General features: G+C 36.0%; 1 protein-coding gene across 6 annotated transcripts in view; it reads left to right on the forward strand.

Moving 5' to 3' along the window:
• Positions 1–14,505, forward strand: part of LOC142344658 (cilia- and flagella-associated protein 44-like) — a 139,135-nt gene that overhangs the window by 62,616 nt on the left and 62,014 nt on the right. For 5 of the 6 annotated variants that reach the window (XM_075396484.1, XM_075396486.1, XM_075396487.1 and 2 more), the window contains 6 exons: positions 5,072–5,260; positions 5,683–5,870; positions 6,478–6,598; positions 10,484–10,609; positions 12,222–12,278; positions 12,874–13,025. In XM_075396484.1, coding sequence (XP_075252599.1) covers positions 5,072–5,260; positions 5,683–5,870; positions 6,478–6,598; positions 10,484–10,609; positions 12,222–12,278; positions 12,874–13,025 — 833 coding nt within the window. The remainder of the gene's footprint in view (positions 1–5,071; positions 5,261–5,682; positions 5,871–6,477; positions 6,599–10,483; positions 10,610–12,221; positions 12,279–12,873; positions 13,026–14,505) is intronic. The other variant, XM_075396488.1, reaches the window with a different exon arrangement.

Genomic DNA, 14,505 nt, shown 5'->3' on the forward strand with positions numbered 1-14,505 from the left:
GCTTACTAATCTATCTGGTTGCATCAAAGCAGAATCCATGAGCATTATACCACATAAATGTCCCACAACGTGTTAAAATATTGAATGAAAACTGTCATTTATGCCGTAGTGGACATGGTCAATTCAGTATTTAAATGAGTTGGCGTAGTTGTCTGAATTGATGGACGTTTTCAAGGCAGCTACCCACTCAGTTCAGCGATAAATTTAAACTAGTCGGGGTATCTTATTCTAAAAGATTTGGGTCTCGTATTATAGCCCCCCTCCCCACAACCGCCTAGTGGCCATGTGACATAGCTTATCGTATAGTCCCCCCAATTACCCTAATTACCATAAATAATAATAATAATAATAATAACAAAGGCTTCAAGCGCACATATCGTTTTCTCTGTATTTCAACTCAAAGTACTTCCTGTACCACCAGAGTAGTTTCTGCTTATGTTGTTGATCCAGTAGTATTTCTCGTCTGAACAAGTTATTGCAGGTGTTAATCAAATAACATGCTCGAAACCAAAAATCAGAATTCCATTTCTTCAGGCGAAAATTTGTATATGTAAATTTCGTGTCACTGTACTTCTGGTTGTGCCCGATTCTGAGACACTGACAAACTTTCGCCAATCCTTGTCTACTTTCCCAGTCAAGATTTTTGCAAACAGGTGGCTGACATGCAGTTCCCGATAGAGTGAGAGCGGAAGGATTTTTAGTTTCAGCAGACTGTCTTTGTAACTCAATCTTTCCCCGCTCATAATCTACCTGGCTTCTTTTCTTTGCACATTGTTAAGTAACGTGAGATCACTTTTGCTGGGAAGCCAGAGAGATGGAGAGAGAGAGAGAGAGAGAGAGAGAGAGCTACCATAGCTGATTACCGGGACAACGTAGCTTTTGAAAGCATTCTTCTTGTTGCTCAAACTCTTATTGGAAATGTTTCTTTGAAGAATGTAACGTGCTTTCAAGGCCTTACACGTTCTCTGTCAAGCATGAGATGACCAGGTAAGAGTCTGTGACACATTCAAGCCCAGGTCATTCATTTCACTTGATATACCGAGCTTATTTTCAGACAAAATGATGTCTTGTTGAGCTTTTGTGAGTAGAACTAAGCTCTTCTGGACGTTGAGAGCCATAAGATTTTTTTCGCACCATTTCCAGATGTTGTTGATGTCAATTGCAACTGTAACGGTTTTTGTTCCGATGACTCTGAAATTCATCTGATTAACCATAGCTCTGTGACATAACACATTCTGGCGGGTCATTTACAAAAGCAAGGAAAAAGAGAGGGCCCATGAGAGAACCTTAGGGAACTCTACTGTAAACTCAGTAGTAAACAAAGATTTCTCAATCTTGACGCGTTGTTGTCTTCCGGTGAGATAGCTTTCTATGAGCTTCAGACATGCTCCCTAAACGCCGAACTTCTGGAGCTTGTCTAGAAGTAGACTGTGGTTTACTTTGTCAAAGGCTTTTTGGAAGTCAACATAGAACGAGATTAGATATGAACAGTCATCATTATTCAGGTTTACAAGAACGTCATGAAGTTAATTGATGAGGTTTGTCGTCGTTGATCTTTGCTTTCTGATTCCATGCTGTTGATCAGAGAGCTGCGGTAAGATGACTTTGTGGATCATTAGTTTCTCAATAACTTTCGAGACAATAGAAAGAAGGCTGATGGGTCGATAGTTTCAGACTGCTTGACGATTGCAATCTTTGAAGTTTGGAATAATCTAACGATTTTTGCAAGCGCTTGGGTAGGTTTGTTTTTTTGTTATTGTGTTGAAAAGGAGTGCAAGTGATTTGTTGAGAGATGGCGCTAGTTCAACTAAGAGTTCGTTGCCTATCCTGTCAAGTTCTTTTGCTTTCCGGTTGTCGAGATCTAAAGTGTTAATTGAATTTCTCATGAGGTAAAATGCAATTCTTTTATTAACGGCTCTGAGCCTTCAGTCCTTCTTTGATTGGGCTCTGCAGTAGAAAAGACAGATTGGAATTATTTTTGGAAAATATTGGCTTTTTGAGACACCAAATTAGCTTTCGAATCGTCAAGATACACTTCACTTGGAACAGGGCTAGCTTTCAACAAACTACCAGATACTTCTGAATGTCTGAGAATTCGCCGTTCTCTAAGATTTTCTGTTCAAATGTTCTTTGGTCTTCGTGGTGCATGACTGCTAGTTGGATTTGGGTGCCTTCAATTTTTTTCATCAGATCGGATTTTGGATTTTTGATTGTTGGAGAACCATGGCGACCCCCAGCCATAGACTCGAGGGGCACGTTTTTGATATTGAAATGGCTGACAGTGAGAGGATCGCTAGAAGAGGATTCTTTTGTACTTTTCGTTGCAAAGTGCTCAGTTTTTTTTATCTGGTGAGATGTTTTTGAGCTCACCCAGGGAAGTAACTGGGACCGATGTTTCGTTTTTACCTGGACAAAATCCTGTAAAACTTCATAGAGAAGGCGAGACCTTTCATGAGTGTAAAAGGTTTTTGATTAGAGATTGTTTGTTTGAGATTGAGTTTGACAGAGATCGGAGTGTGATCAGAACTGAAAAAATTATTCATCTGTACATCATTGGAAACATTCAGAATTGTTTCCGGAATATTCGACAACTTGGCTTCAAGAGACCGACTTGAGTCACGATTAATAAGTTTCTCACGGTTACAGGCAGAAGTCTCATCTAAAAACAATATGTTCAAAAGGATCGGATGAAATCATTAATGTCCAGTCAGTTTGATTCAAGTTTATATCTCCAACAATTAAGAGCCCCCGTTTTTTTAATTCCTTTCCCCTTTGTTTAAGAAAAGGCCTTTGTGATAGAAGGGACGCCATCTGCTATTGATCTCACCAAAATTTGCTGTTTTTGTGAGGGTTGTTTATATAGCATATGGGCAAAGGAGTCTTTGTCTAGAGATGGACAATGACGCAATCCTGGAAATCAGACAAAATTTCACAGCTTGGAAGATTTTCTGCAATTGCGTTCCTCCGTGTTTGGAGAGACCCTTTTCTCTTGGTCCTTCTTTTCTATAGATTGTGTGATTGGGTAAGAAGATAGCTATATTGCTAATACTTTTAGTGAGACAAGTTTCGGCGAGACAGATGATTGAGTATAGAATTGTTATCTGAATGGCGTTGGCAAATTGCATTCTTTGACGTTGGTCAAGTATGCTGCAAGCTAGTCAGTCCTTCGTTTTACCTTTTTTTGTTCGGATCCAGACATTGCCTTCATTTACAAGGACATTACCATCTCTGACGCGGATATCTACAGATCTAGCGCCTTCATTGATCAATTTCCGCCTCGTCATGTGAGCTTTATCTTCTATTTCAGCTTCTTCTCTCGATAGTTGTCGGCTCAGAAGTACAGGTATTGCGAAGGATTTCAGCTTGCTTGCTGATGACAGGATTAGACTTCGCTGCCAGACATTTAGAGTCTTAAGCTGAAATGTTCGATTTTTCTCTTAGTCGAATTTGCCTAGACGGAAAAAATCACCAATGTCAGCCACTATTTCAAGATGTGACAAGATTTTTTTTACTGCGAGAGCATGCTTATGACGAATTCTAAGATTTTTGTCGTTCGACTCATCGGCACCACGAATTCTAATACCGGTCAGCTCGTCTTGGGCAGGGATGTTTTCCTTTGTAGATGACATTGTTTTGTTCTGAGTTTCAGCTGGTTGCTTCCGTTGAAGGATACTTTTGTTTTCTTCAAAACTTGTTTTGATGTCTTTCATCCCCGAATCAAGATTTTTCATCTCTTTTTTCTGCGTTTGTTTCGTCCAGCTGCTCAGCTTCATCTTATTTTCTTTGTTGTAAACACTGTTATTGCACAGAAGCAACGCATTTTCTCCAAGTGCTTGGATACCTTTTAGGGCAACATGAGACAAACCCGTGCATGTTGCAGTTAAATGCATTGCCCACTCACAGGATATGCATTCGAATACTGGGTCGGATTTTTTTAAATTCGCTGAAACAGGTTTTACAAATATCTGACATGGAAGCCATCCTGCTGCGCTTCATGATAGAGATGAGAGAACCTAGGCGACTCGGAGCCAGAGATTCAAAGAGCCCGCTTTCGGGTCTCAGTTAAAAGACTGAAATGTCACCTTAGTTATCGATGTGCTTTTTTTGCCTTGTGTCGTTTTGAATGGCTTCGTCGTTTACTTCCTCGTGTCTTGAAGATCTGTATGAGATCCGGGAAGTAATGAATGCCGACCCCGAGGGAGTGCAGTTCTTGGTCCCTCGACTGATGAAGCACTATATTTAGCAAGGACAGTGGAGTCTGCTTGCTCTAACTTGCTGAGAATGTGATTGAGGATGTCGATTACGATGACTTCTGCTCGCAAATCGTCGAAGATTTCAGGAGCACCTTGTCGACTGCAATATACAATTGCAAACAGGTTTAGTATTTTTGAAGAGCTGCTAGCAGATCCTTAACTACAACTGGATTGTTTCTGTTTGTCTTGTACTGTGGCCAGATTGTGTTGTTAATCAGATCGTGCCACAGGATAATCTTCTTCTTTTCGAGGTCACTAGAGGGTAGATAGTTGAAAACTTTCTGCTCTGGTTTGACCAAATTCGGGTTGAGGTTCAATCCAGGGTTTGCGTGGACAATCTTGTTCAAGTTCTCCTGATCAGCGGCTAAGTGCTTTTCGATTGAGTGAGACAGGGAGCTAGCAGCGATAATTTTCAGCATAGAGACTAGAAGGTTGATGGGGTTGATTTGGGTTGATTCCTGAACTTGTTGTCGAGAAAGTGGATGATGAGAAAGATGTTGGATGATTATTGCTGCAGGTCTAATCATAGGATCAAAAATCTCATTTCTAAAACCCCTGCGTTGAGGGTCTTCTACACGAGATTGCCATTATCATTTAACATGAAACTATTTAATAAATTGAATGAAACTATTTAAATGGGGGTACTATGCTGGAGAAAGACCGAAAGACTTCAGCAAATTTAATTTGCCTGCAGGTGCTTTGACCTACCGAGCTCAAATATGAAGCTCAATAGAATTTTGATTTTGTGTACTCAGCAGACTGACCATATTCCGGGACCGTAACCTCGAAATACAAACTTTCAATTCCTAATATTTTAGTGGGAGGAACTGTACAAAGAGAAGCCGTCGGATGACTTTGAGGATCCTAGAGATGTGGCAGAAATCAAGTATGCTCTGGAACACATCGGAGACTTCAAACTGAAGACTGCCGCCAACTATGTGGTACCTGAACACCTTCGCATGAACACTGCCAGGAAACTTGTCCAGCTCATGCTTCTCCAGGAAAAGGTCAGGAACGTTATTTAATTTAATCTATCTTGAACACGAGTTGTGAATTTGCGTCAAAGAGTAACTTAAACAAAAAAGTAACAGGAGACATGCATAGATGAAGGAAACGAGTTCCAATAGACGGAAAAGTAGCATTTAAAAATTTTTCTTTAGATTATTTGAAGAAAACGGAACCTTAGGTTGCACCTAATTCAATAAAATAACGTTGTTCAAATTCTAAAATGCCAGCATCTAACGTTAGCCACGCGGTTTGTGTCCATTTACATGTTTCAGACAACAAAATAATGCGTTTGCTTTTGATTTTTCCTTGGATTGTTAACACTAATACCAGATACTTAAAAGTTCAACCTGTTTAGTATTTGTTTGTGCGGAATAGTATTGCGAATTTCGACCTTGTCTATTTTCTCCGTGGGCATTTTTAGATGTATTCTAAGAAGCGAGCATTCAACGAGCGTCTATTGGCTCTAAAGTTCAAGAAGTCGGACGTGTTGGCCGAGATAGACGAATTGAATTCAGAGTTGGAATCCATCCATCGCAGTCTGAGGGATGTGAAGATGATCAAACGGGCTCCCGATCGACCCTCTCTCGTCAAGCTTGAGAAACCAGAAGAGTGAGTGGAGCGTCTTTCTTTTTAACTGCATTTTTTCAGATCTTCCTTAATTTTCATTCTACTTATGAGAGCATGACGGGGTATACAATTTTTGTGGAGCCATATCTTAGTTGTCTTTTACAATAAGTTTTCACAGCTTTTCATCAAGGTCGCGTGACTTTATTTAGTATGATTTCAAACTCGGATGTCTTATGGATTTTTCGGATCGAATTTGAAACAACTCACTACAGAAATTTACTTAAAAGTGTTGCATTGAAACTGTGTCAGTATTTTCGCTTCAACTGAATACCTGATTATGATTCTTGTATATCTTTACTTGAGCATGGGATTTTTTTAGTCAGTATATAAATATCTTCTTTGTTGGTGGCCAACATTTAGTTAATTTCCAAACATAAATTTTTCGCCGTTTGAGAAGTTGTCCAAAATTTAGATGACTAATTTTTTCGTTTTTGGTGAAGTTGGGTGGTTTTAACGCAACATGTATAATTTATGAAAGTCTGCGGTGGTTGCTTAATACATTGATGATCTTGAGCCTGCTAATGTAATCAATTCGGCTCCGAATCAGTGAATACAGACATGATAATTTGCCGTTTGACCTCTATTCTAGGTTGTACCACTACAACAGGGACAAGCTGATCAAGTTCCAGCGAGAGAAGGCAAGTAAGGACAAGTCAATGGCCATGGCAGTCGCAAGTGCCTTCACTGCCCAGACCAGTGAAAACGACCAGGTACCTTTACTCTTTATTATTTTAATATTTTTTTACTGTATCTAATAGTATTACTAAGTATTTAGCTACTGTTTTATTCTATTTAGCTAAATTTTATTTAGCAGTGTTTAATGGAACTTAAATGACCTGTTTCATAGCTCTGTGGATTATCGACTTTGTGCTTTCTGATCGTTTGGAAGTTTGTTTAATTAAATATTTTATAATTATATTGCCAGTTAAGCGGTGATCATTTGGTAAATATTTCTATCAGCGCGGTTAATGGCCGTGGTTTTCAGATAAGATTTTTAAGAGGGTCTTTTCAAGTGTTCATCTTTTAAATCACAGGCTCTCACCAGAAAGTTTTTTGGAAGTCTCATCATTGTGAATCCTGGTAAAGGGAAACCAATGTTTGGAAACCAATTTTTCAGAAGCAACCGTACAAATTTCGTTTGCCTTTTTTAGAGCAGCTATCTAAAAATGTAAAAGTTTTGGTTTTTGACAGTTAATGCAGAAGCTGTTTTGTGCCAACATTCCAGAACAATAAAGCAGTACCTCTTCTTAAAATATTTTTTTCCAGAGTAACGGATCGCGAAGTTATGGTAAAATGAAACTTTTTTTTGTTTTTCTTTAAGGACCAGGTTGTTATTTGGTACAAGTCCTGTGAATTTATGAACTGTGAACTGTCAGTGTTTTCCAATTATTATATTCAACTAATATGTCTTCATTTGCACAATTTGAAGCCCTTGCGAACGTTCATATGCTTTTCATTGGATCACTTGAGTGCTGAATACAATTTTTGAATGGAAAATTCAAATGTTTTGCAATTTTTACTACATTTTCGTAGCCTCAGTTGTGCTATGTTTTGGACTGTCATGTGAGATCTTTTTATCTGTTTTTATGTTACGTTCCATTAACGATTTTAATATATCAATTTAATCATATTTTGATAATATTTCTAATGCACATATAAAACACTTAAGAGTAAACTTTTCTTCCAGAATTGTGTCGGCAAGGATTGATTCAGTTTTTCAATGGTGCCATTTTTTTAATGCTGCCAAAAGATATTGGCAGACAAACATTAATTCACAAAGCAAGGGTTGCGCAATAAGCTTGTTGTGTCCGCATAAAAAATTATCATTTCCAATATTTTTGCTTGAGATTTTTCAAATTGCTTCTAACTTACATGTAATAGTACTGAACCTGTTTTAGACAAATGAACAGCTTTTGAGCCCCAACTTTTCCTTGAAATATTAAAAAATTGGAACGGTCTGTTCAAGCATTTCGGATGGCACTTTTTCAAGGGCTTCTAATTGTACCACTTTTGTAGCTCTCCGCAAATGACATCAATATCCGCAAATGACATCAGTTGACTTTCGATCAAATCCAATAGCACTGAGATGTCGATTCCTGCTCAAGCTGTCAAAAATGTTCATTATACACAGTAGTCTTACTCTAACAAATGCTTCATAAAAGTTGCTACGTGGGGCACTTGAGATCAATACTTAAACCAAATGATCTTTTAAAGCACAGAAATTCATTACAAAACAGCATTACAAACAGCATTACGTTGCAAAGGTACACTTTGCGCAAAACGTACACTTTGAGTCTTTTGCAGACATCAGCGATAAAAGCTTAAATTAGCCTTAAGTTCCTATTTTTATTTTTTTGTTAATTGCTTCACTTACGAATTGGAAATAAAATTTTCTCAAGCGCCATCTTATCGATTAAAGTTATTCGAGGCCCTTTCATGCGGGTTTCGGAAAAAGCCTGCATCTAATTACGTACGACAAGGAGGCGGATACTGTGCGTTCGCATATATTGTTCGGACTAATCTCATCTATATTTTTGACTTAACTGCCCAGAAAATGAAGAGGAGATGAGAATTTTTTAAAAATCACATAATTCCCAAAAATAATTGGTGTTTGAATAAAACGAAATCTTTACAAACGCATAGTAAATGAATTAGGTAATATCATGCTTAAAATCATGGCCAACGAGACTCGCCTTCAATAAGACTAAGAGAAGACAAACAACAAAGTAAACAAAAACAAAAAAAAACATTAAATTTTGTGTCAAAACTCAATATCTATTTTTAAAGTTAATTATTAACCAAGACCAAATACCATCAGATAAAACTTTAACTACACAGTTTTACTTGTTCTGTTTTAAAAAGCCAATGTGACATGTCCTTAATGAGATGAGGTAACAAGAGAGCACAAAAGAAGAAAAAGAGGGGAAGCATTTAAAAAATCATTGATTTTTTTTCTAGATCAATTAATTTTAAATGTCATATACCAAAACGGTTGACTTGTCAAAAAAATTATAGAAAATTTTAGAATTAACTCCTTTTTGAAATCAATGAATGCTGTCATTTGTGCGACTAAGTCATAAGACTACAAAATAACAAAAATGGGCAAAAATCATAGTTTACAAACAATTCAGGATAGCTGATTTTGTTGAAACCATTAGAATCATTAGCTATTAGCTGAAAAGATTGTATGTTCACTCGGTACCCATACGAACATCAATCATTAATGTGACCTGTTATTAAAGGGAATATGTGAAAGACAAAAATTCAAATAATTACTAGCATCAAAAACTTGCACAATTTTGTACGAAAATACATAATATTTAAGTCATTAAAAATCAAATCACTCGGGAAATTAACGTTTGTTTTAAAAAATAGAGGGGACCTGTCATTGATGAGACCAAATTGTGCTGACTAAATAAACATTACGGACCAAGCTCAAAAATATACTGATTTTTTTAAAGGAAATAATTTCAAAGTCTTTATAACCTTTAGATAATCTTTTTTACCAACAGCAATAAATAGATTAATTCAAATCAAGTAGTTCAACTCTTATTGTCAGAGTCGCAAAACTATTAGATAAAACATGAAACCGCTAAACATATTTATTTTTGTTTCAGTAGAAACAATATAAGAGTCGCCATTAGATGGACCGAGTCATAAGTTGACAGAAGTAATTTTAAAAAAGGGGTGAAATTCAGAAATTTTATTTTTTTGAAATTTTTTTTCAAAGTCATAGCAGCCATTAGGTATCAACTCAATGGTTTACATAGGTGTTGGTTATTGAGACTAATTCAGATGACTTCAAAAAGAGCAGAAATTGCAGGTGAAATTTTAACAGGCGCTCATTTGAGCCTAAATGGGATGTTTCATTAATGGAACCTTGATATGAAAGTTGACTTTTGTGCATGTGACTTGAAAAAATACAAAACTTTAGGAAAGGTTTTAAAAGTTAGCAACCCAATGCTATTCAAATTCTTTTGACTGTAATGCTCACGATGAGACCCAAATTAACCTTTCAATCGCTGCTCGTCTATTAAGAACACGTTGTTGTTTCAAATCTTAGCGCAATACATTACTTGAAACAACAGTTTAATCCAAAAAAACTCTTCGATAGAACAAGAATGACGCTATAAGTGAACAAAATCACTTTAAATCTTTTTCGATTTCAAATTCTAGGCTGGAATTGCTTTCTGATTCTAACCATCACAACCCTCTACGATGGAAATATCAATCGTCCAAAGTTACACGAACAAAAAGATACCAGAAAAAACTCGAGTAAATTTAATTGAGCAAATGTACCTTCTAAAACTTAATGAGTTTTTAACTTTTCTAATGTAAGAGTAAAGTTGTGAGTTTGATTGAGATGCCAACTCAGGTGATTTAATAAAGACTCCTATGACAAATGCACAATTTCAGATCTGTAGTTAGATTTTTTGTTTTGTTCACATAACTTTGCTGAAATGTGCACCGGGTGCAAACTTGTCAAAAAAATACTACTGTTTCTCGATTGACCATATTCCATTACATATAACGGCTTCCAATAAAAAGTATAATTATAAATAACTGGTCACAATTAGTTTATAATCTTATTTTAGCTTGCAGTGCCTTTGGGTGGTAAAACTCGCACAGGTCGCCAATTGACACGACCTAGCCCTAACCTCAGTGGGTTTTTCCAACCCTCTGGGAGCTCCTTTCGCTCCCCCTCCCCCACAACTATCTCAGTATGTGGATTGAATGTGTGGTTTTGAGTTTTGTTATTCCCTTCATCGATTCTTCTTTTTGACCTGGCGGTCGGTTAAAAAATCTCCCCCCCCCCCCCCGGTGACTAAGAGCATGCGTAAAGAAATAATGTGTTTTGCATTGGTAACTATTTTAGTCCAATAAGAGAAGGATTAGTCATGGCAATTTATATAGAACACTAAATGGGTGTTCAAATATCAATTTTAGATCGTCGGATAATAGTTAAATATTCAATTTGTATATTGGAAGTATTTAGATTTGTTTTGTGGTGGCGACCCAGTGAAACGAAACTTGAAATATCTTGATACGATTTTGACAAGATTCTTGGAAGCAAAATATCAAGATATGTGCTTGCAACGTTTTTGCATCTATTTTAAGAAATTAATCATTCGCCGCGGTCTTATCAAGGCATGTCAAGATTTATTTTGATCAAGGCGTCGCAAGTTTTTTCATGAGTGTCAAGATCTTACGTGTCTTGGCAAGGTGTATCAAGTCCAGCTTCATTGGGGAGGCTATAATTACTAAACCGGCCGCTGGATTGAAACAACCAGATGACGCTTCTGAATTCTTCCAACTGTTGCATAATTCTTTGAATTCAACTGCATATCCCCTTAAACGCACAGATTTAGTTTGGCTTTTTATTCTGAATGTTGTGAGAAATGTTCCCCTGAGTTCTGATGATTTTTGGGTTTCCCTACCGCACCCTTGACTGCACTTCTCTGATTGAATTTATGATCACTCTTTGTTAAGCATATGTGAACGTTCAAATTGTTTAGCACCAAAATGCACTGTTTTTAGGTGCAAATCTACCCGAAACTATTGGAAAAAAAGCTGATGGCAATATATTTGGTTAAAGAAAAGAAAAGCTTAATTTTAAATATTTGGTTCATGTATAACATTCCTGGGTTGGCAGTTCTTTGTATAGTCATAGGAAACTATTTATCATAACATAAAAAACGTATGTATTTCCTAATAAGAGATCAGATGTTATTAACCTGGAAATCACATATGATCTTAGAATATCTACCATGCAATTTTTTCACTCCTGTAGTTGTTCTAACTATTTTTTTTAAAAAAATACGAATCATTAAGTTAATCCGCGTCAACATCTTGTGGTGCGCAAAAGAACATTTCTATGCACTGTATTGGAAGTTTAGAGCAATTTAAGGTAATAGTTATAAGGTGCAATTTTTAACTGTTTATATTAGTAAAACAAATTGGTGAAAAATTGGTAAAATTAAAGTTTTATATCAACTGGCGCAACAAACGTCTATGGGGGTGCTGCCACAGAGACTCTGATTGGAGCTCCACCTGACTGCACACCAGAGATAAGGGCAACCGAGCTAGTTATTTATCGACCAATGGGTTTTTTTTATTCAATTAGAAAAAAATGTCTGATTTCTCATTTTTCCTTGTCGGCTAAACACCCTGTCGATCAATTTTGCTAGCACTATTCCGCAAATCTCGTTTTAAACTATGTAACTTTGATCACTGTCTTTTGTATGTCTCAAGAGAGAAGATGCTGCCCCTTTTTTATTAATTTGTTGCAAATTGGCGTTATTGTGCTAATGTATCATGTTTTTCACTTTTTAGATTATGGAAAGCGGAATGGGTGGATCTGGGAAGCCTTCTTCAGCCACAACTAACCAGGTAGATTTCTTTAATATCTTGAAATTTGGTAGACATGACTGTAAACCTGTTAAACAACAGCTTGGCAGCCGTGTTTGCCGATTTAATCGAGAAATAAACTGATAATGATACTTTAATCCAGAAAGAGAAAGATAATGATCTTCTAGTTGGAACATTTTATTCGTCATCTTAAATTACGTACCCAGTAATTGCATGTCTTTCGTATGTAAAGCAAGTTTAGAAAAGCCAGACTTTGGTGCTTGTATTTAAGAATCTTTTTTGGGGAATGTGTTTCCCCTTTCCCTGTTAATAAGGTTTTTGGTTTGATGAGTCGGCAGCAATAAGCTTTTGCGTTTTTTTTTGCGTTGATAATGGTTTGTATAACAAGAAAAGTGTTGAGAGTACCCAACTAAAACATACAATATTCAACCAAAAATTTCTAAACAAACAATAGATTATTATTCATATTCTACCGTGAAAAAGTAAAAAGAACACGGTTCCTTTTTATATTGTTTAGTGTATTTTTTGTTTGTTCGCGATATTTTTAGGAAATTAACTTCTGCTTAAGCTTCAGATAAGTTTCTTCTGTTATTTTATAAACAGTAGCTTTGCGTAGGTTGGAGACGGAACAGGGTACAAGAGACCGACAGTTGCGCCTGACACAACTGCCATTCCACGACTCCTAATAGGGGACGAGCTACTGGAAGGAGACGAGAGTGAGGCTTCGGACGAACGAGAGGAGAGTTTCTCGTCCATGCAACAGAAGAGGTCCATTTGAAACCATTTCACTAATTTAGAGATCAAATAAAAATTTGACACTCACTGGTTTAGAGGTCAGATTATACATACTCTAGTTCATCAATTTAGGTTAAATGGTTGCAAAGCAGTTGTCAAAGTTATTTAACCAAGCGTAAATGAGTTATGCTATCGGAAAAACTGAAGCGATATAAATTTATTTTTGAGTTTTCTTCCGAAAAGTCTACTTATTCTTTTTCAGAAACCATATGTCTTTTCACCCGTTGTTTTGGAATCACTTTTTTGATCACTTCTGATAATCTACAAAGGCTACTAATATTTTTTTTTGAAAAACTTTTTTTAATTTTTGCATTGTTTCCAAAGTAATTTTTATCTGTTTTGGAACTACTTTAAACAAGGAGGCTCGGTAATGTGCGTTTGCACATAATGTTCCGTCCCCGCTTATCCATAAGTTTGGCTTAAATGTCTACCAAATGAGGAAGAGACAGAAAACTCTCAAAAAATCTCACATATTGATTGAAAATAATTGGTTTATGAATAAAAAACTGCTCCCAACTCAAATCGCGTACTAAAGTAAATAATGCCACATTAGCTGGCCGATGAGACCTGCGAAGATTAACACTACCAGACAAGACAAACATAAAATCAAATAACAACAGCAAACATTTATATCCAAAACGCAATGTCTTTTTTTTTGAACAAAAAACTACTTAATAACGAAGTCAAAATCGTTCCAAAAAACTAAACTAAACGAAGTATTTTGTTGTTCACTAGAAAAAACATTGGACATCGTTGATGAGACTCGGTAACAAGTAGACAAAAAGATCAAAAACAACAATGTTAAAAATACGTTTATTTATTCTTGAAAGCAAAAAATTTCAAATAATGAAAACCATTAGATATCAATTGAAATATTTAAATGTGTTTCTGTTCATTCATACCGCATTATTAATTGTTTGAGACTTGTCATTATCCAGAATACGTCGTACGTTTACAAAAACAAACGAAAAATTCAAACGAAAAAAGATCATTAAATTTTGCAAGAAAACGGAGTCAAATCATAATCTAATCCGTAAAAATTAATATATAATCATCTGCGCTTTTTTTGAACACCAATAATGAGATATGTGACCTTTGAATAATGATAATAATGACAAAAAAGGGGAAAAGGTAACAATACTTATTTTTTTTTAAAAAAAAATTAATTTCAAAGACAAAAACAAAAAGAACCATATTGATGAGGGAAAAGCACTAAAGTCAAATTTTTTTTAAAAAAAGTTTGTATCAAGAAAAACAATTACTTAAAACGTAAATTCACATCGAATATTAATTTTTAAATCATGATAAACACTATGCTGTTTTTGCTGACCTTAAGCTAGAGTTGGCCAAATAAAAGGAAAAAAGTCCGAAAGCTCAATAGTCCATTGTTTATTTCAAAAACTATTTATTTTTGAAAGACAAAACGACCATAATCATTCAACTAAAAAACCGA

This window comes from Convolutriloba macropyga, chromosome 8 (genome assembly GCF_964194025.1).
Source record: "Convolutriloba macropyga chromosome 8, txConMacr16.3, whole genome shotgun sequence".
Taxonomy (NCBI): domain Eukaryota; kingdom Metazoa; phylum Xenacoelomorpha; order Acoela; family Convolutidae; genus Convolutriloba; species Convolutriloba macropyga.